The 23,451-nt window shown below is 38.2% G+C and overlaps 1 protein-coding gene across 1 annotated transcript in view; it reads left to right on the forward strand.

The window, feature by feature from the left end:
- Positions 1-23,451, forward strand: part of SLO2 (slowpoke 2) — a 566,463-nt gene that overhangs the window by 425,166 nt on the left and 117,846 nt on the right. The window contains exons 4-6 of the mRNA XM_065236869.1: positions 2,644-2,842; positions 9,595-9,669; positions 10,205-10,288. Coding sequence (XP_065092941.1) covers positions 2,644-2,842; positions 9,595-9,669; positions 10,205-10,288 — 358 coding nt within the window. The remainder of the gene's footprint in view (positions 1-2,643; positions 2,843-9,594; positions 9,670-10,204; positions 10,289-23,451) is intronic.

The following is a 23,451-nucleotide window of genomic DNA, read 5'->3' on the forward strand; positions in this document are numbered from 1 at the left end:
TGATTTTCTGATTTTCTGATTTTCTGATTTTCAGATATTCAGATATTAAGATTTTCCATTTTCCAGATTTTCTGTTTTACTGGAATTTGAGATTTTGTGATTTTCTGATCATTTGATTTGGTTTCTGATATTCTGCTTAGATGATTTTTATAATTTTTTAATTTTCAGTTTTTTCTGTTTTTCTGATTGTCGATTTTCTGTTTTTATGATTGTCTGATTTTCAATTTATTCATTTTGTCATTATATAATTTGTATGTTCAGGTTTTCCGAATTTATTTCGGAATTATTTTGTGATTTGCTGAAATTTCTGATTTTCTGACTTTCTGTTTTTCTGATTTAATGATTATACGAAATTCTGATTTTCTGATTTTCTGTTTTTCTAGTCTTCCGATTTTTTTGATTGTTTTGCTTGTATAATTTTCTGAACATATGATCTTAAGATTTTTTTTTAATATTTTGATTATCTGACTTTCCCATTTTCTGTTTTTGGGTTTACTGATTAGCAAAAATCCGAAAAGTATACAATCTGAAAATCGAAAATGAGATATTAAGAAAACTAAAACAAAAATCTCATAATCTGAAAATTCTAAAATCGGATAAACTCAAAAATTGAAAATCCAAATTTAAAGATCAGAAAATAATAAGATGTTGAACTCTAAAAACCTGAGAATTGGATAATCTTATAATGAGACAATCAGAAAATTAGAAAACAATAAAATCTGATGAATATCTAATTTTCTGATAATTTGATTGTCAGATTTTCTTATTTTCAATTTTCTGATCTTATTACTTTATGGTTTTATAGTTGTTTTAATTTATAATTTTATAATTTTTTATTTTATGATTGTATGATTTTGTGATTTTATGATCATGTGATTTTATGTTTTTATGATTTAAGATTTTATGGTTTTAAGATTTAATTATTTTATAATTTTATGATATTATGATACTATGATTTTATGATTTAACGATTTTCTGACTTTATGATTTATGGATTTAATGATTTTCTCATTTCCAGATTTTTTAATATTTTGATTTTCTGATGCTCTGAAAGAAAAGAATCAACACATCAGAAAATAAAAAATAAATCAAATAAGTAAATCTGAATATAAGAAAATCAGGTTATCAGAACGTCAAAAATCTGTTTAAAAAAAAACATTTCCGTTTCTGCTTATTTTTTATTTGACTTTCTTATTTCCCTATTTTTAGATTATCTTAATGTTATTTTAAAATTTTCTTATTTATTTTGTTTTCATTGTTTTTCTAATTTCCTGATTTTTTTTTTTCTGTTATATTCAGTTATTGTTAAAACAGTTATATTCAGTTTCATTTTTCAATTTTTTTTTTAATTTTATAATTTTAGCAAAATTAGCAAATCAGAAAATCTGAAGATCGGAAAACAAATAGAAAAGAAAATAAGAAAATCAATAAAAAAAAATAGAAAATCAGGATATCAGATGATAGGAAAATCTAAAAATCAGAAAATCTAATAAATAGAAAATCAGGAAATTAGAAAAAAAAAAAAGAAAATCTAAAAATCAGAAAGTCAGAAAGCCAGAAAATCAGAAAATCAGAAAAATAATTAAACCAGATAATCTGAAAGCCTTAAAATCAGATAAACAGAAAGAAGCTCAGAAAATCAGAGAATCATAAAATTAAAAATTCAGGAAATCACAAATACAGAAAATCAGAATATCAGGAAAATTGATTTTCCGATCTTCTGATTATCTGATTTTTAGTCAGTCCAGATCTTATTTTAATTCTTGTTTTCATTATAAGATTTCTATATCTGCAGATTTTCAGATTGTTGATTTTCTGCTTTAAATAATTTCTGATTTTCTGATTATCAGATTTTCCAATTTTCTGATTCTGAGATTTTTAGATTTTGTGCTTTTCTGATTATCTGATTCACTCAGTGAAACTTCCGTACGTATATTTTCATCATGAAAATAACTATCTGCTTGACCCAATTAGAAATCCCAAATAGCTGCAAGTTAACTCAGCTGCTATCTGCAGCACTCCAAACTCTCGCAGTTGAAAACAGACATGTAAGCAGAAGAGTATACAAACCTTAAATTATTAACCATGCTTTCCCATCGGTGGCTTGGCTGGCTTTTGAAGCCTCTGTGACCCATCATGTCCTTCCGAAAAAAACCGAATGAATAATTGATCCAAGTTGGATGCATATTTTATCAACAGCCGACCTTCCCAATTACACTCAGGACATTCGTCGTCGTAGCCTTGATGACGTGAAGACATCGCTCGACCTCCTCTTGCTCTGCCGGATCAATTTCTGAGGCAAAGATGTTTCGATTTTCCGAGAACTTTTTAATCCTGACCCACGTGATGCATCCGTCGTCATCACCGTCGTGCTTCACAAAAGCATCTGCGAACGGAACGGAAGCACGAAATTGAAAGGAAACCGTGACCCATCTGTTTACCTCCTGCGCTCAAACGCGAGAGTAATCAATTTATGCTGCTCGGCTGATGGTTTCCATCGAATTAATATTTTATGCGATTCCATCCGCCGTCCCGACTTCCCATGGGCTGTGCCCATTCATTTCGACGAAAGTAAATTAATTATCCGCTTCGTTCTTTCACCTTTTTTTTTTTTATTTACTTTTGTATTTTCGATCGAATCAGCTACGGGTGCAAGGTTGCCAACAAGACGGAATTTCTGGACTCGGCCAAACTGACGGAGGAGGAGTTCCAGGAGAATCCGATCATCAACTGGGACGCGATCCTCTGGGTGAACCGCTCGACGGAGCTGTGGGCGGTGCAACTGGTGCTGGCCCTCATTTCACTCACAGAGTCGCTGCTGATTGCCTATCTCGGGTACAAGGTGAGCTTGCGTGTTCACACGTTACAAGGCGTACTTACGTACATACATACATACATACATACACACACCTACAGATGCATACACACTAGGGTTGTTCGAAATATTGATTCTGCTTCACCAAGCTCAATCGATTTAAATCAAGTCCTGATAATTCTCCCAAAATTTAAGCTCGTTTGGATGGTAACTGATTGTGACATGTGCGTACCACATGTCATTGCTATTTTTCTATCATGCACTTTTAGCAGACCACACTTGTGAGAATATGCTGCGTAGCTAAATCACACCCAGCATTGAACCTTCAGTTCAATGCTTGTTCAAACCTACTCAGCATTTATGACGACAAATAAAGGTGTCGTATGACAAACTCTTGATACATGCTGTTACCACTAGCGTGCACAGGAATCTTGTTATGGAGGGGCAATTTTTTTTCTATGGTGCATTTAATCTGGGGATGAGGGGTACTGTTCATCCACCACTGTTTCTCTACTGTTCAATTTAGCTAATTTTGTTTATTTTTTGCTCCGGTGGTGGTTCATCTTCTTCAATGCAAACTGCTTTCAGACAGTCAATGGAATTGACAATTTAATCCCATCATTATCAATATACCTAATGACAATCACCAACTGCTCGTGGTGGCCACAATCGCTCGTCTCATCTACAATTATTGCCACTGGTGTTCCTCGCAAGGTTTTCGCAATGTTCTGCAACACTACATTGTCCAACAAAGTAATCATGTCATTTTGAATACGGCTAATTTTGTACTGGCTGTTTTTTGGTGGTCTAGTTCTTCGTCGTTACCCTTCCTGGTTTTGAAATTTTTCCACGCTTCCATACTTCCAACATGGGTATCACTGCGATTTCCCATCAACTCGGTAACTTTCTTCCAATTTCTGAACCCTGTAGGAATCGTTGTAATAATGTTTTGCGTCATGCTCTTCTTTACAGGTTAAAAATATGAACCAAAGAAAACATATTCTTCAAGGTACTGGCATCATCTTTTATTCAGTTACCTTTCTGAAATTTTGTGTAGTACATTTTTGTGTATTTTGAAGACATCATTACAGTTATTTTTGACTGTTTCAAGGTTTTATAAGCCCTTATATGCTGTTGTAGTTACACTTTACTATTACCGTTGCGAGTACGTTGAACTTGGTCATTTTCAGCGAAAATTTTAGTTCTATTTTTTTCAAATTTTGACCTAAATTCCAAGGCTAAAAGGATCATTTAAAAGGTTTAAAAAATATGTAACAATTGGAACAAAAGCACAAAAAACTATTTTGACAAGCGAGTACAGGATTGGTAACGGAATTACGACTTGTGCGAAGGATTGAGCATGTAAACCCTGTCCCAAAGTACCGCCAGTCGGGGTGACACGAAATGATGCCAAATATTCAACATGTTTTAAAGATGATACAAAGGACAATCCCGAATTTATTGCAACGCACATAAACAGCTGTAACTTTTTAACCACGGTAACAAATGACTTGAAATTTTCAGAGAAGATTCTTAGACGAATTCTTAAAAAGACAACAATAGACCAAGGTTCAATGGCAAACTAATAACTGTCTTTAAATTTTATACAGCTGCAAAAAAGTCCATCTTCAGATTTCCTTGAGGGAATACTCCCCAGATATCCTTTGGAACTGTCCTTGAGGTTCTTCTTGGATTTTTTTTAAGCTCTCCTAAGAGCTCTTTTGAAATTCATTTCAGAAGTCCACTGGAATTATACTCAGAACTCTTCATGATTTTTTTTTCTCAGAACACCTTGGAACTGAAATTCTTTTAGAGTTTCAGAAATTTTTCCCGGAATGAGCTAGAAATTATCCTCGGAATTCGCTTGAAATTTTGCTTAAAATCCCTTTGGAATTTCACTTAAAATTTTATTTTCTCGGTATTCTTTTCGGAATTATCTTGGAACTATCTGCAGGATTCACTAGAAATTATTCGCAGAATTTTCTTGGAATACTTCCCAGAAGTTCTTTGGAACTGTCCTCAGAATTCAATATCCTTGAGGTTCTTTTCGAATTCTTTAGAACTCTCCTAAGAGCTCGTTTGAAATTCATTTCAGAAGTCCACTGAAATTTTACTTAGAACTCTTCATGATTTTTTCTCGCAACACCTTGGAACTGAAATTCTTTTTGAGTTTCAGAATTTTTCCCGGAATGATCTTGAAATTATCCTCGGAATTCGCTTGAAATTTTTCTTAAGATCCTTTTGGAATTTCACTTAAAATCTGATTTTCTCGGAATTCTTTTCGAAATTATCTTGAAACTATCTGCAGGATTTACTAGAAATTATTTGCAGAATTTTGCAATACTCCCCAGAAATCCTTTGGAACTGTCCTCAGAATTCAATATCCTTGAGGTTCTTTTCGGATTCTTTAGAACTCTCCTAAGTCTTCTTTTGAAATTCATTTCAGAAGTCCACTGAAATTATACTTAGAACTCTTCATGATTTTTTTTTTTCTCAGAACACTTTGGAACTGAAATTCCTTTAGAGTTTCAGAATTTTTTTCCGGAATAAACTAGAAATTATCCTCGGAATTCGTTTGAAATTTTACTTGAAATCCCTTTGGAATTTCACTTTAAATTTGATTTTCTCGGTATTCTTTTCGAAATTATCTTGGAACTATCTGCAGGATGCACTAGAAATTATCCACAGAATTTTCTTTGAAAACTCCCCAGAAATTCTTTGGAACTGTCCTCAGTATTCAATATCCTTGAGGTTCTTCTCGGATGTCTTTAGAACTCTCCTAAGAGCTCTTTTGAAATTCATTTCAGAAGTCCACTGAAATTATACTTAGAACTCTTCATGATTTTTTCTCGGAACACCTTGAAACTGAAATGCCTTTAGAGTTTCAGAATTTTTCCCGGAATGAGCTTGAAATTATCCTCGGAATTCGCTTGAAATTTTTCCTAAAATCCTTTTGGAATTTCATTTAAAATTTGATTTTCTTGGAATTCTTTTCGAAATTATCTTGAAACTATCTGCAGGATTCACTAGAAATTATTTGCAGAATTTTGCAATACTCCCCAGAAATCCTTTGGAACTGTCCTCAGAATTCAATATCCTTGAGGTTCTTTTCGGATTCTTTAGAACTCTCCTAAGTCTTCTTTTGAAATTCATTTCAGAAGTCCACTGAAACTATACTTAGAAATCTTCAAGATTTTTTTTTTCTTAGAACACTTTAGAACTGAAATTCCTTGAGTGTCAGAAATTTTTTTCCGGAATGAGCTAGAAATTATCATCGGAATTTGTTTGAAATTTTGCTTGAAATCCCTTTGGAATTTCACTCTAAATTTGATTTTCTCGGTATTATTTTCGAAATTATCTTGGAACTATCTGCATTGAATTCTCCCCAGAAATATTTTGGAACTCTCTTAAGAATTCAATATCGTAGAGGTTCTTCTCGGAATATCTTAGAACTTTTTTTTTTCTCAGAACACCTTTGAACTGAAATTTCCCTAATGTTTCAGAAGAATTTCCTCTGTATTCTCCAGAAATTCTTCCGAGAATGAGCTTGAAATTATCCTCGGAATTCCCTTGAAATTTTCCTCAACATCCCTTTGGCATTTACTTCAAAATTTGATTATATCGGTATTCTTTTCGAAATTACCTTGGAACTATCTGCAGGATTAACTAGAAATTATTCGCAGAATAATCATGGAATCATCCCCAGAAATCTTTTCTTTTGGAATAGTCCTCAGAATTCAATACCCTTGAGGTTCTTCTCCGAAGTAAAGTTAAAGTTGTCCGTCCATTCACCAAAACGTTGTATTTTTTTTCAACCAGAAATGTTCAATATAGCTTGCCCTTACATTCACCAGCACTGTGCATACATCAGGAATTTTCAATTTAGCTTGCCCTTCCATGCAGCAGATTGTTGCAAATCTAACACCAGAAATTTTCAATTATTAAATTTAAACGGTAATTTTAAACCAGAAAATTTCAACTGATCAGAATGGTGTAAATTTTCCACCGTCCATGTTCAATAAAAATTGCTTCTCCAATCTTCTGATTCGTGCCGATTTTTCATTTATTACCAGAGATTTTCAATATAACTGGCTTCTCCTGTCATCAGAATGTTGCAAGTTTTCCACCAAATAAAGCTTGCCCATATTTTCGGATTTTTCATCATAAATTTTCAGTAAAGCAGTTTCCCACCAACCATCAGAATGGTGCAAATTTTACACCAGAAATCATTATTAAATTTGTTTCTCTATTCAGCAGAAGGATGCAAATTTAAGACCAAAATTTTTCCGATAAGCTTGCCCATCCGTTCACCAGAACGGTGCAGATTTTCCACCAGAAATTTTCAATATAGCTTAATTTAAATAAAGCTTATACCTTCATTTACCAGACCAGTGGAATTTTTCCACCAGAAATTTTCTGTTCATTTCATTTATCAGAGCAATGAAAATTTTTCAATAAAGCATGGTCCTCCATTCACCAGAACGGTGCACCAAAAATTGTCAGTGAAGTTTGTTTCACTATGCACCTTTGTGGTGCAATTTTCTGGTGGCAATTCAAGCATGCACCAGAATGGTGAAGATTTTCCACCATAAATTTTTAATGAAGCTTGCATTCATCAGAACGATGCAAATTATGCACCAGAAAAATGAATAAACCTTGCTTATACATTCACCACAGTGTTGCGAGCTTTCCACCAGAAATTTAAAATTAAATGTGCACCTCCAAATTTTTAGCGTGATTCAATTTTTCCACCAGAGTTATTAAGTTTAATTTGTCCCTCCACCTTGTTGATAATTTTACACAAGAAAAAATCAATAAACAGCTTTTTCTTCGATTTACCACCACAAAGGTAAATTTTGTCAACCTTAAATTTACCCTCTTCTTTTAACCCTCCATGAACAACCCTGAAAAAAAAATACCATTGAATTTCATTGAAGTTTGTCCCCTCATGCACCTTTGTGGTGCAATTTTCAGGGACCATCTCAAAGGAATTGACGCAATAAAAGGTTTTCAGTGCCCTTGTATTATGAAATGAAGTTATTTTCAAGTATCAAGTATCAAGTTATCAAGAAAGCAAGTTATTTTATATTCTAATTTTGTAAATGTGAAAATAAAAATCTTATTTATAAAAGAGGGGGCAATTGCCCCACCTTGCCCACCCTGTGCACGCCAGTGGCTGTTACCATGTGTACAGTCATGGATTTCGGATACTATTCCTTTCCCTTTTTAGCATGGACACTGATCACCATCAGTGTCCGAGTAAATAGCATTATATACTCGGTGCATCAAGTGTCTCCAACTTAGACTCTATATGAAAAATAGGAAACAGAATAAATTAATTACATTTCAACCTTCAAACGTGACGTGTCGTGGTTAGTAAAAGATATCACGGTCATGAGTCCGGGACCAGGACCCAACACTGATACTGCACTGGACTTTTGAAGTTTATATGGCAATTACTATGGGAAAAGTGTACGTTTTGTTTGCATCGTTCTAGCTTTTTACCGTAATGTTATACGGAAAAGATTGCTATCCGTAAGAATGTGAAATTTTCCCAGCAACAACTTTGCTGTTGACCACATTTGTTATTGATTAGGAAGATGATGTTCTTCTGGCATGCTCCATCAACTGCTCAGCTGGCAACATTGGTGTATTTGGCGCGAAGAACAGTCAAAAATCCAGCCTACTATCTTATAACAACAACATGCAGTGGTGCCCATAAAGCAGTTGATTAATCATTTCAGAAAGTTATTGGCTTCGAAATCAATTAATAACTAATTACCTTGAAGTGTAACAAGAAAGTGGTCTTGAGCAAAGTTGTAGTTTATAAAATTTTATATAAGAGCAAACTTACCCGTAAATTATTATGACGAAGGGCTAGGACGTTGAGGACAAAAGGATCACTTTTCCTATAGTAATTTCCATATAAACTTCAAAAGATCAGTGCAGTATCAGTTCGCATTCAAATGAGCTCAAATTATGGGAGAATGATCAGGACCGGATTTGGAATCGATTGAACTTGGTGTTGAACCACCCTAATACATACATGAGCAGCAGCGTATAATTATAAGTCGCCAGCAGCATGGGATGGAAATGTTGTGTATACTTTACAATGGCAAGGCCTGGCAGCTATTGGAAAGTTGGAAAACATTTTAATTAATTTTGAAGCTGTCTGGTTGGATTTGGCTTTCTTTACTAATTGAACTCGATTCAGTTGCTGATTCGTGCAAAATTGAGGTCAATGCTACTGTCTGCAACAGCGGCGCCGGTGGTGTAGTGGTAAGCGTGATTACCTCTCACCCCAGCAGGCCTGGATTCAATGCCAATCGGCGCCGCTGGGATATTCTGAGGCATAACATCTCTGATCATGCCTTCCTTCGGAAGGGAAGAAAAGCCGTTGGTCCCCGGTTCATTAGTTGATGGGTCGATAGGTAGGGTCCAGGTGTGGGAGCTCGGTGCTGCGTCGGTAGCATTGGTGCTCAGCACGGAAAACAAGATCGACGGAAAACAAATCAAGGAAAAAAAAATAGTGTACGGAGCTCTTCGGAGTTGTCTTAGAAAACGTGTCCTTGACATATTTAAAAAGGCATTAGTTGTACAAACTTGAAATACCTTTCAGCAAACGCGTTGTAAGCCATTTAATCTCCCATACACAAGCTAACTAAAATCATTTTGAACACCAAAATTCCATTTAACTATTCAGTTTCATCCAGCGCTTCCATAATAGAAAAAAAAAAACCACATTCCTAAAGCTCGTTTTCACTTCTTTCTCGTTCCAGGGCAATATATGGCAGCAAATTTTATCATTTCATTTTATTTTGGAACTTGTTACAACAATACCATTTACAATTACGGTAAGCATCTGACTTTCATTCTTGTCTCTGTTGGAGTTCTTTGTCCGTCCATTTAATCCCTCCCCCTTCCTCTCCTCTTCCGATCTCGAGTCCCGTCTAGAGCGCCGAAAAACGACGTCGTTTGGTCGTTTGTCGCCGGTGCGAATGTTTATATTCATGAACAAACAAAGTGACATTCCGTCCCACCATGGCACCAAATCGGAAATCCCTTTCCAAATAAAATCCAAGAGCGTCCGGCGTGGAGAAAGTCCTCAGCACAAACACAAAGAGCAGCATGACTTGGCCTCGTAAATTCCCTCAGCCCAAGATTATTCGCTGCTATTTGACTCCTATTCCGAGCCCCAGACCATCATCGTCATCTGCCAGTCGTTCAGTCACCAACGAAAACAATGACTGGGAACTCGTCTACGATGGACGGCTTTCGGGCCTTTGTGGCACGCTGTTGATTGTTCAATTATGAATTACGAATTAATGAAGAGTTTTCTCTTTTCTTCCTCATTCTGGCTGCTGCATCGACATCGACGACAACCGACAGATTTTATGGCCTCCGTTCAGGAACTTGTTCATACCGGTTTTTCTCAACTGCTGGCTCGCTAAGCGTTCGTTGGAAAATATGTTTGTAAGTATAAAGTAACCCTATTACCCTGCAATGGTCAAGTGCGACACTTTCTACAGTCATCATCGTCGGCTGTCGGATGAGATCACCAAAATTACAGCTACCTACTGAAGAAAAGACCAGCTGACACAGTCAGACAGACGCTGCTTGTGTTCTAAGATTCGATGAGAAAATGCGAAAAGCACACAAACCAGTAATGGGTGCTCATATTTGTGGTGCCATTTTTCCTATAACGGTCCATTCGGTTTTATTCGATCGTTCGAAGTATGAGATTTTTATGGGACCGTGTGTCCTTCTTGGTTGTGTTTTTACGATTGTCCTTTTGTGGGTTTCTTTGTTCGGGATTGAGTCTCACGTGAGGCTGCAGTCAAATCATTCATTCACAATTGGCGGCGATTGGGTCCTAAATATTAATGCAACGATTTGAAGGGGTTTTATAGGGTTTGGGAATGGCATGGTGATGGAATGGAAGCCAGCTTGAGCGAATGCAGTATTGACAATGCTCTGCATAGATTTTCGCCCAGTCTCACCGGTAGCTTTGTGTGGGTGATTTTTTATGATTGGAATTTATCGTTTCAACGTATTCGTCTCTTAGCATAAGTCAGTGGCTCAATTTAATTACTACACTAAAAATCGTATGTCGTCTGAGGATACATATGTAATTAAGAGCATTCCCAGCAGTAAGTACATTATGTTTGGCTCGAGGTCATATGGAACGTTTTGTTTTTCTCTCTCTGTCTAATTGTTCCTTTTCTGCTTATCAGATATCAGCAACGTACTGGTAATCCGCTATCATCATCGAATCAGATACAGATTCAACTACTCACCCCCATCGTGATTTGATCATCTAGCAGTGGTGATAAAAATCATTTCATCTACACTCAACTTAGCTGAAAATGAAGACAACCTTGAAATATAGACCAACTACCTTCACGAATTAGAATTTTGACATAAAAGCATTCTCTTGATCAAGGCAACCGCTGAGTATTGAAGACAACATTTGTTTTTCTTCATTCGTGGCTGGATGTTCATTATTGTCAATATTAATAGGGTAGAGTCAATTATGCGTTTGGTACGATACTTTAGTTAATAAGTTAACGAACGAAGTCAATGAGAACGCGTGATATGAAGGTCTGCTCCCATTATTCCCAAAAACAAAAGAAGCGCTCCGACCGAATCAATTTCTATCTTCATCCGATAGGCCGAAGTGAATTTATTGGCATTTCAATGGCGTTTCAATTCGTTAGGCTGAGTTTAGGATCCGTAGGCCGAGTTTCGCGTCAAGAAGCAGTGTTAGACTTTTGACAATATCTCAACGAGTGGTTTCTCTTTATCAAATCTTACGGTACGTACGGAAGGGTAAATAAATTTGGAAGTCATCAAAAATAGTATCATTCCGTTTGGTGCTAAACTGCACTAGATTAAGAAAGAATAAGTGCGGGTTGTGCTTAATAGGCCGGAAATGGGATAGTTAACCCTATTTCTCGATTACTTTTTCAAAGGGACGTATCAGCTTTTGTAAAAAATGCATTTGATCGTCAATTTGGCGTAACTGATAACTCTCCCACGCATACTAACAGCACTATCTAGTTAGCATGCGTGGGCGAGCTACAAGCTACGCCAAATCGACTAACAAATGCATTGCTTACAAAATCTGATACGTCCCTTCGAAAAAGTAATCGAGATTGGTCTTCATCTTGGTGGGGATGATTTTGAGAATCAAATCAAGGGGTGGTCACTCTACACACTTATTTTGCGCCAACTTTTTCCTCAGTGTACCTCAGTGTGCCGCAGCTGGCACGGTAGCAGGCTTCCAGTGCGCGCGCTTCCGTATGCGAGACGCAACACGAATAGTCTCATAGTCATAGTAGTCTCATGCGCAAGAGATTTGTAGCACTCTGCTACTCTCTCTTCAGTTTTGTCGCATCTCACATTCTCATAATGTCTGTGAGTCGCACTGTTTTGTAAGCACAGCGTATTTCCGGATGTATGCGTTTCATGAGAACGAGCATCATGCGACGTCGCGTGAGGCGAAGCTCATGCGCTTTTCTCAATGAGACGTAGCTAAGCGACGTCTCAATACGACACGAAATAACAAACTCAACTGGAAGACCAACTCGTGTTCTTGATGTGGGAAAAGTGTTGATTTGTTTTGAAAACGATGGAAAGCGACCTAGCTACTACACTCTTATCGAACATGGAGAAGAGGTGTCAGATGGCTATGACCAACAAAGTTTTTCTAGCGGCAATTTTCGTTGACTAAAGGATTAACTTGAAAAATAGCCCAATCATAACGAACGAAGGAATAGATGTGGCTTTGGTAAGCGAAATGTACAATCAAGTTGTGGTTTATTTGCTCGTTAATATGCTTTTTTTCAATGTCACCGAGGGTCCACGGTACTAACATTAGGACTTTTTGGAAATCTGTTGTCGCAAATTGATTGCTTCAGTTCAGCATCATGGTGGCTGGTATGAACTATCCTGTGAGCTCTAACACATCTGAAGAATTCAGATGCTGCCGTAATAAGTTTTGTTGATTGACAGGTATTCAATACAATTCCTGAAGCAAGAAGCTTAGTAACAATCCGTAATACAGATATGACACAACTTTTTCTTAAATTTATTACATTAACCTTAATACAGCATTTCGTACCTACACACTTAAAAAAAATCATGTAAATTTAGGTGCTCTGAGACTGACATATACGAGCGTCATTTTTGACATAAAATTGAGTCGTAAAAGACGCAAAACTCAGTTCAATCAAACGTACTTTTCGTCGAGTATCGAACTTTTCAGTCTCGGAGCACTTAATTTTACATGACATGTTTGTTTACGTCTCATCCTTTATGTCAAAGATGGATTCCGTCACGTGTAAAATTAGGTATTTCTAAGTGTGTACGTACACTGTGGTGCAAAATTGATCGGACAAAGGTCGTTTTCATACAAATTAGCCAAGTTTAACATGTTGTAAATGTGTTCTGTTACGATCAATTGAGCTGAAATTTTGACCCAAAACTACAAATATGTTGAATTTCACGTGTAAGAAATACCAATTTTTTTGAAGCACCTGCTGGAAGGTGACATTAAAATTAAAATTTGTACATAGCTGATTGGACAAAGGTCAATGGAAAAGCAAGTTTTTAGTCAAAATTTCAGCTCAATTGATCATAACAGAACAAATTTACAACATGTTAAACTTGGTTAATTTTTAAGTGTAGACTTGTGTGTATGTTATGAGAAATCACCACCAATGTTTTTGCAGCAATGTCCCCTTTTGCGTTGAAAATAATCCCTTAAAATAGTGTTCACTCAAGCCAGACAAAATGCAAATATTAATCTTCAGAGTTCTATCATTACTAGCGTGTTGCGAACTGTAACATTTTTTTTTTGATTTCGAGAAAAACGAATTTAAAGTTGGCTGTTCAATATTGTGTCTTATGTTATGGGACTAATCCTTTGACCGTTTTCTCTTGCTACTCTAATTTTTCAAATCTGGCTGAAACAGTGAACTGAGGGAATTCTTGATCTTATGATATCATTAACTCATTTTTTGTTTTTATTTTGCTACTTAGTCCCTTTTGACTAAACGCCTACCATTTGATCTTGTAAAGTAAAATATAGTGCTGTTTTACATTCAAAATCGTCCATTTATATTTTTACTGGTCTGAGGAAAAGTATTCTGAGGGATTTGTTTTAGCGCGGCAGTCTAATTCGGTGCCAATGCGCAATAACTTGTTTATTTTTCCACCAAATGGACTGAAAGCTTCAAAGGGTTCCAAAAAATGTATTTTTGAAGATTTGTTGGACTTTAGAAGGACTTGTTGAAGGACACATAGTTCTAGAGATATTCCGGTATTATTTGGGGTGCTAACATGCTAACGGTATCCCAACTACCGTAAGGTTGCCATCCACCGCTCACGTAGTCTTCCTTTACCTTCATTTAGCATCCTTTCGACAAGCAATTGCGTCTTCCTAGGAGCATGAGTGGTGATCTTACGGTGATTCCAGTATATCTCTGGAACCATGTGTAGAGTCTTGAATCTATACTAGAAGATATTTCTGTAACCACCTAAAAACTTCACCCCATTTCAAAAGCCACGTATGTGAAAAGGGCACACAAGTCTTCTGTGAACAAACCCTTGCAGTCTCTTCTCTCGTCACCCGACAACATCACATACGATGGGACCGCGAGAGTCAAGGCATGCGAAACAGCGCACGGCGATGGCGCCCTGAGAGAGCGCATTGAGATGTTTCTATGAAACAGTCGCATGTGATTGAATACATGCGTCGCATTGAGAGAGCAATGCGATGAGACAAAAAAAATCGAAACGCTTGAATTTGTTGAGAGCTTGTAGCTTGTCGCGCGCATCGTTCTGGTCTCTCTTTTGTACAATTATTGTAGCACACCATGGATTTGAGATGCGACGCTCCATCTCACAGCTCGCTGTCGCATTTGTGTACGCGTGAGATTTCCGGAAGCCTGCACGGCAGTGCCGCAGAAGTAATTGAACTGACTTTTGTTTGCTTGTGAATAATGAATTGTTTGGTAACCCGGTATTTTGACAACTCTTGATTTTGTTTTGTTTTACGAAACCAGAGAACTCATTTGAAGACGACGATTTTGGACTTTGTGCTACACACTTAGAAATACCTAATTTTACACGTGACGGAATTCATCTTTGACGTAAATGATGAGATGTAAACAAACATGTACTGTAAAATTAAGTGCTCCGAGACTGAAAAGTTCGTTACTCGATTAAAAGAACGCTTGATTGAGCTGAATTTTGCATCGGATTTTTCGGATTGATTCTTTGTCCACGAAAAGATCGAAAAAATCGATCTTGTCCAAAGGGTACGACAGCTCCTAATCATGAGCAAATTTAGAGTTGCTTTTGAGGCACCTCGAGTAACTCACATTACTCGGTGAGCAAGATCACTGTCATTTGCATTCTCACTTTTCACATCACAGCAACATATGAAGGTGCGAAACCGAAAAGCTGCTGTCAAGCAAAACAACAATAAACAACCGGCTTGATGTGGTAGAAGAGCCACCGACAAACCGACATGAATGACCATAGCACAAACAATAAAATGTCTGACCAAAGCACACTACTGACATCTGGCTCCGTGTTCGCGGGAAATATTTAGCTAAGCCATGAACCCGCATGCAAAAGTTATGAATTGGTTCGTGTCTGATCTATTCTGGACAAATTATTTTTATCTAGATCAATAAATTCTATGGATTCGGATCACTACACATTTAAATCGCCTGTTTCCGATTTTCGGGCATAAGTAAGAAGTACGTGTCATGTCGGTTTGTCGGTGGAAGAACTCGATCCGCCTGACCAAATACTCCAGATCCGGCAAATTACTCTACGGAAGTACCCCGCCGTCCTACGATACTCGTCGAAGTGATGCCGTTCCCATCGCTCAACAACCTGCCGTTTTCTGCGATATACCACCGAGATTCTGCTGCGGCCGTCGAAGGAAGTCTTCGTTAAAATTGAACATAACTTCTTTAAAAAAAAATTTTCAACCGGATGGAAAAAAGTTGTTTTTTTTTTTTGTTTCGTTCTTCGCTTTTTCGTCAGCCAAGAACCCTTTCCTTCCACTCTTTCTGAACCATCTGCAGTAGCTTGGAGCGAGCGCAGAACATTTGTTCTTCGTCTTCCTCACCGGTTTTCACTTCGATTTCGTCGGGTAGATCGATGATGGGTTTGAAGTCCGGATGAGGATCGTACTCACCGGAAATATTGGGAGCTGTATCTTCATCGTCCTTCTCCTCTTTGACTTCAGCAGTGTCGACTGTGTTGATACTCTGGTTGAACATTCGGGAAAGCGGTTGGCAGCGTTTCCTTCGGTGCTGGAATTGCGAATCGGATGTTAATCAGTTTTTATCCAACAGTATGCCAGTGATTTCCCACAACGATTTCACGTTCTCCTTGGTGGACATTTGAAAACGATTCCTGTGGTTATTTTACGGCCGGTGGTAAGCGTGACTGCTTTCTAACACCCCAATGGGTCTGGGTTCAATCCCAGCCGAGGTGGGTGCGAATTTTCTAAGGCATAAAAATCTCTGGTCACGTCTTCCTTCGGAAGGGAAGTAAACCCGTTGGTCCCGGCCCATGTGTGTTGAATGGGTGCGATATCCTACGCAGGTGTGGAAGCTGCCTTCCTGCACATTCGATTGCCGTCAATCACATGTGCGTCAATGGATGGCAATCGATGGCCGTCGGTGATTTGCACTAGATTGCGGAACAGAGACCGACGTTAAATAAGGGAAAGAAGAAAAGAAGGTTATTTTACGAGAACAAATCGCATATGTCCATTCACCTACAGGTAATTCCCATTCATCGTTTTGAAACGGAGGAATACGAACAGAAATCACTTTCAAAACAATAACAGTAGCAACAGCAGCCAATTGGCGCAGAGAAGCAGATAAAAGTCAAAGCTAATTCGCCCCCTTTCCAAGCTTTTCCAGCATCGTTCAAGCCATTTTCTGAACAAAATCTGGAATTCACATCGTTTCAATAGCCAAACAATTCTTTTTTGTTTACAAACAAGACTTACGTCTAATATGTGAACGGGATAAACGGAGTAAGCCAAGGAGTAACCAGGCAAAAACATCGATGAACGTCGACTAAATTTCGAGGTGCAGTGAGTTACTCGCGAGTTATTCGCTGTAAAAAAGCGACTCAGAGTATAAAGCTGTCTCTCCCCTTGATCTCTTCTTTCGATCATTTCGATCTTCAAAAAAAAATTATGTTAAATTTTTTTAAGTGTATTTAGGTCGAAAAAAGAATTTACTCTCACCCCAGATTGCGTAGTAAATTTAACGAACATAACGTCATTATCAGGATAGCTCCCTACAATGACGTTACTATTTGCGTTTCCGATATTTACGAATACAGCAACATTTTAAGGTTTCCCCAATAAATTTGTTATGGTTATTTTGCTTAACGACGTGTTTGGGGTATCATCCAAACCATTTGTGGAATTGTTCAATTATGTTGGTTATCATTTGTTTATGGTATTTTTATTAGGGTTGCTCCTTACCGTAACGACAACATTTAATTGAATATTAAAAAGGAAAAAAATCTTATGATACCAACGTAAACAAGAGTATTAAAATAACATCAAAAGATCGATCTACCAAAGATCGATTCTTTGGTACCGATTTAATCAGTGGATCGATTCTAGAGCCAAACCAAGGGGTGGTCACTCTACACACTTACTTTGCGCCAACATTTTTCTCAGTGTATTTCAGTGTGCCGCAGCTGTATCAGCAGTGCCATGAAGTAGAAGAAGTAATTGCACTGACTTTTGTTTGCTTGTGAATAATGCCTTCTTTGGCAACCCGGTATTTAACAGCTCTTGTTTTTGTTTTGATTTTCAATGTTTTCAAAAACATCCATCTTTGGCGGAAGGCCGACCCCGCACAACGAACGTCAATCATTAGTCAACCAGTCCTTCTGGGAGCCAGCGGAGGATTTGCACCGAATTTGTCACCGCCCGAGTATCATCCGTCGGAGAACTGGAAACCAACACCGGCCGGAACACACGTCGGACTGATGAAGGACGCACCGCTGACCCGAAACGGACCAGTCAACTTTATTCAACCCGCACAGCAATAGGGCGCAGTGATGATGGTCTACGGACTCGATAACAACACAGCTAACACCGATAAGCAGTTCAATCTGTCCTTCCTGTATGGACATGTTGTCAGAATAAAGTTCCTGAAGACCAAAGAGGGTGCCGCCATGGTCTAGATGGGAACGCCATCGCTGTCGAACCAGTCGAACGTACACCCTGCCGCACAATTCGATCAGCTTCAAGGTCTACAACGCCTCCAAGAACAATCACTTCCCAGGCCAGCAAAAATCGCATTCTCCACTTCTTCAATACCCCACCCGTATGCCGTCCGAGGATCTGCTGCTGATTGCATTCACCATCAAGGACTGCCACCCGTCGCAAGTGCGAATTTTCCAGCTGATATCGGAAATTTCCTCCTCCGGATTGCTGGAGTTCCCAAGCGCAGCCCTGGCGGTGAACGCCATCATGAAGTGCTGGTGGTGTAGTAGCGGTGACAATGGATGTATTCGAGCAGTTCGAATGGTCAGATGGTATAGTTTTTGTTTGGTTGAAACTCAAGCACCGCTTGTCGTGACCGGCCCGAGATTTCCAGCGTCTGCCAGGGCTACACGAATTAGCGATTCAGCTCCCACGGCTGCGGCTGCTTCCTATGCTGCTTCTGCTTTAGTTGCTGCTGCTGCTGTTCCTTCTGTTGGTCTGTCTCCTCTAAAATTCATAAAAAAAAATGACGGACCAGCAGCAGATTTGGAAGCAGCCGCAGCCGTGAGAGCTGCATCGCTAGTTCGTTTAGCCGTGGCCGGAAACCTCGGTCAGGTCAAGATACCGCTGTCATCTGTTCTTCGTCTGGGAGGAAATGTGGATGCGACTGCCGTCACGGGTGTAACGATTTTGAGAGTCCATGGCGAGCCTTGGTGGAGATTCACGGTTGTTTTGAAAATAATTTGATTATATTATGGCAACATCAATAACACATTTTGACACATGCACACTGAAGCGCAGAAAAAGTTCAGTGTTGCCAGTAACTTTAAATATCATAAAAATTGTAACCATGGGTGCCAAACAGCGTCAATGACGACGCCCGGGGGTGCCCAAGTTTGATTTTGGCACACTGTATACACAGAAAAAAAAGTTGTTGAATATTACATCCAAACTGCTGCAACCAGGTCAATCCATCGGTTGTGTAATATTACGTTGTACGATGTACATCGATTTTGCGAACAAAATTACATCCATTGATGTAATATTGTATCTGCTTTTTGCTATTACATCATTATTTCGTACATCAGCTTGAATTACATTGATCGATATTACATTTTTTTTTGCTGTGTAGAGTGACCAACCCCTTGAGCCAAACATAAGATCGATCCGTCAAAGAAGATCGCCCAATCCATTGGCTCTACGGCGGTGGGGGAGACTTTGTGCGATGGATCGACGGAGAACGGGTTCATGATACGATCTGGGTATTCTTCTCGAATCTTCGAGATCAGTATCGAGGAAGGTATTTTTGCAACTGAATTCCGCCAACGTTACAAAAGATTTAAAATTTACCTGAGCCAGTTTCACCGTCGAGCGAGTGCGTAAGCAGAAAGCCCTGCAGGCAATCGCAACCCTCGGATTCCTTACGGACAACATCCAGCACAGAATCCACCAGTTTGGCACCCTTGATGTAGTGTCGTTTGACCCAGTTGTTACCAGCACCGGACTGTCCGAAAACGAACTTATTCGGTCGGAACAGCTGTCCTAATGGTTCCGCTCGGACCATATCCATAGTTCCCGGCTCAAGGTTGACCAGAACCACTTGTGGGACGTGCATTTCTCTCTCTTTACACGGGAATCTGAGTAACGAAATTAATAACGGAGCTGAAGCTGGTAATGTTGAGATTGATTGAGTGATCTTGCTTTGCTATGCAAGCGATTGCCTTGATTTTTTCATGTACCTACTTCTTCGGAAAAGCAATAGGATGTGCGCTGACTGTACTTTGTGGAATTTAATTCGATTTTGGAGAATCACTAAAGGGACTTGATGGAGATTCACGGTTGTGGTTTGTAAAAATTGAATTGTATTGTGGCAACATCAATAACAAATTTTGACACATGCACACTGCACAGGCGCAGAAAAAGTTCAGTGTTGCCAGTAACTTACATTGTGAAATTGTAACCATGCGTGCCAAACAGAGCCAATGACTACGCCCGGGTGTGACCAAGTTTGATTTTGGCACATTGTGTAGAGTGACCAACCCCTTGGATCAAATCCAAAATGATTATTTTCTTTTTACACAAATATAGCTCTAAAAAACGTGTCATGTTGGTATGTCTAGCAATGGGCGATCTTGGGTCGAAACACAAAAGATCGATTCTATTGATTTGATTGATCGATTTTTTGAATCGATCTCAATCACGACAAAAATCGACTGGATCGATTTTTGTTTCGATCCAAAAAGAAAATTTCAGTGCATTTGCATTTGCAATTTAATATTGATTTTTTGCCTTCACCTTTGCACATCACTTGCCTTGAATATGAATTCTGACAATCAACCAGGGTGACAGTTCAGTAGGCAAGAACGAGAAAGAGAAAGTATGGGGCTCCAGAGATGATTATAGATCTTTTTGACTGAACTAGGTGTTAATTTGCACGATCTTTCCTATGATCCGTTATATTTGAAACATTTCTGTGGCATTTTGAAAAATGAATCGATTCAAAATGATTGATTAAATCGGTAAATCGATTAAAAAAAAAAAAAAAAAGAATCGTTTCACTAACATCGATTATTGCCTCAAGATCGCCCAATGCTAGTTTTTACACACAATCAAAATGAATTTAATTATTTTGCAATCAGTAGGGTAGATGTACCAGTTATGGCTATACGTTCCTATTATGGTGTGTTCCAATTATGGCCTATGGAATTCCATATGCCATAACTGGAACACACCATAATAGGAACGTATGGTCATAACTGGTACACCTACCCTACAATTTTTTTCGGTTAATATCAACTTTTTGCTTTCCGATTTCCAACAGATAACGTTGTTTGATTAGACAAATTGATTTTTCAGTTAATTTTCGTAAATTGGTCTTCTTTAGGCATAATACACAAACTATGTCCTGATTTTCTTCGTGATTTCTTGGTTTCATTTTTGCACTTTTATAACCGAGTGCGTGTGTATCGGATTGGATACCACAAGCCGATCCCGATTAAACTATTCAAATTCAAAAACAAAAACAAATACGTTAAATTGAAACCAATAAGGCTCAACCGAATTAACTTTACAGAGCCGAGGATTCTTGTTCACTATACAATACATCTTAAAACTATAGTCAAAAGGTCAAGGGGTAGGTCACTCCGCACACCAATCTTCGGTCATCTTTTTTGTCAGTGTGCCGCAGGTGTGCCGATTATGCCGGTCATAGAGCAAGCTGCGATTGTTTGTAAAATACTCATCGCGGCAACCCGGTATTTCTGACACCTTGAATATTTTGGTTTGAAATCGCAAGGATAAATCGGATTGAGGATGACGCGGGAAGTGGCGGGTTTAGGTATTTTATGTTCATAGGATGAAAAAAGTCCTGTGTTTTAGGGTTTTATAATGCCCTCAAAGGCAGACCAGAAACCTTTTTGTGGAAAAACAATGGTCTATCAGCGGCTGGAAAGATATGGAACCGGTGGGGAACATTGATGAAGACCGACTTTAGAGGATGATGAATAGACTTCTATAGTTTGTTTTGTGTGAGTTGCATCATTATTTGAATTAAGGGTGCTGATGGGGTCTGAATAACTGTCTCTTTCTCTTGAGCCCACTCCAGAACCTACATTTCGTATTCAGATCTATAAGTCTATACAGAGCTGAAAAAGGGCCTATCTGCTTTGATGACTTTCTCTTTCGATAATAACTCAGCTGTAACAACATTCCTTGTTACATTTGATGATTTGGACGATAGATGAAACCCTCCTTTATCATGCTATGTGGCAAAATAGCAGATAGGTCCTTTTCCAGCTCTGTATAGAAGTGAACTGCTGGTCTGAGTTCCTCTGGTTTATTCAATAAGAGAATGTTTCTGAATATACAGTCAAACAGCACGTAATGTTGTGAACAACTTCAATGACAGTTATTCAGCAGGGCTCCCATTTAATTTACAACAACCTAATGACTACTAGATTGTGCCGAAGGTATCCCGAAGGTGTGCCGATGGATGTGCCCAAGCTGTATCGAATCTAATGTCGGCACAATGTGCTGAGGGACTTACCTCTTGCAAAAGGTACACAACAATAAACATTTTTTCTTCCGCTATCCAATAAGCCTCCTCCACCAGAACGGGAGCCGCTTCCAGTGGTTTCCATGTATGGCAGATTCGCCAACGGGGCGCCAAGAGCGCTCCCATTGCAGCAATGGACGCAAAACGTGGTCAGCACTCACACATTCATCACGAAACGGTTGCTTTCCAAAGTCAACGACGCATCGACTGAAAGAACTGCTGATGAAGAACAATGAGGAGAACCACACAATGGTTGCTGCCGAGAAAACAGACGATCGCGTGAAACACATTAAGAGTGGTCTGCATCTTTCGACAGCCGAGTGAACACTCTAAAGCAGGCTTGTTGCTATATGTAATTTAGCAACAGGCCGGCTTTGTTTCAATTTACTGTTAGTTATTTACTGAAAATAAAAGATAATTAATAATAATATTTTGTAATATTTCAGCAGGAAAAGTCAACCTACTGACACCGCCCCCTGATCTCCCCTGCTACTTATTTTTCTTCCCTGTTTCCCACGACTAACCCCCTCTTTTCTAGTCCCTTACCTGTCTAATTTTAGTCGATAAATGTGTAGATACTACAAACTTCATTAATTCATGGCTATGATTTGAAGAAAAAAAAAACAATTTTTAAAAGAAAGTTGCGACCGATTTTTATCATTCAAAATGTCAACAGAATAAAATTATATTGACTTGATACTTCTTGGCTTTTAACGCTTCTAATGTGTTCTGGCTCTCAACTTAGTCTTACTTAGCGTTAAGAGCTTCCTAATCCAGCCAATGCATTAATCTACACACTTAGAAATACCTAACACGTGACGGAATTCATCTTTGACATAGAGGATGAGACGTAAACAAATGTGTAATGTAAAATTAAGTGCTCCGATACTGAAAAGTTTGAAAGTACGTTTGATTGAGCTGAATTTCGCGTCTATTATCACTTAATTTTATGTCAAAATTGACGCTTGTATATGGGTCATTCCAACTCAAGTGGGTACACTACCTGTGGTCGATGTCACCGATTTTAGCCAAAATTGGCCAAAACGCTTATTTTGGCATTATGAACAAATGCCTTTTTTATTTGGTTCTATAAGTGCCCAGATCCTTCTGGGCTACAACCCAGGATTTTCGAGATTTTTAAAAATTTAAGCTTTCAGAAGACATTACTCCACAACCAAATAAGCTATTCGTGATCTTCGAACGTCAATTTGAAAGTTTTTTAATGTGGATTCTTATAGGTGTACCCACATTTTATTATTATTATTATTATTTATTATTATTATTTGATATAATTCATCTGACACTTTTTTGTCTTAATGA

The sequence above is a fragment of the Ochlerotatus camptorhynchus genome, unplaced genomic scaffold (genome assembly GCF_037179485.1).
Source record: "Ochlerotatus camptorhynchus isolate MF236.1 unplaced genomic scaffold, CSIRO-AGI_Acam_v1.1 ptg000577l, whole genome shotgun sequence".
Lineage (NCBI taxonomy): Eukaryota > Metazoa > Arthropoda > Insecta > Diptera > Culicidae > Ochlerotatus > Ochlerotatus camptorhynchus.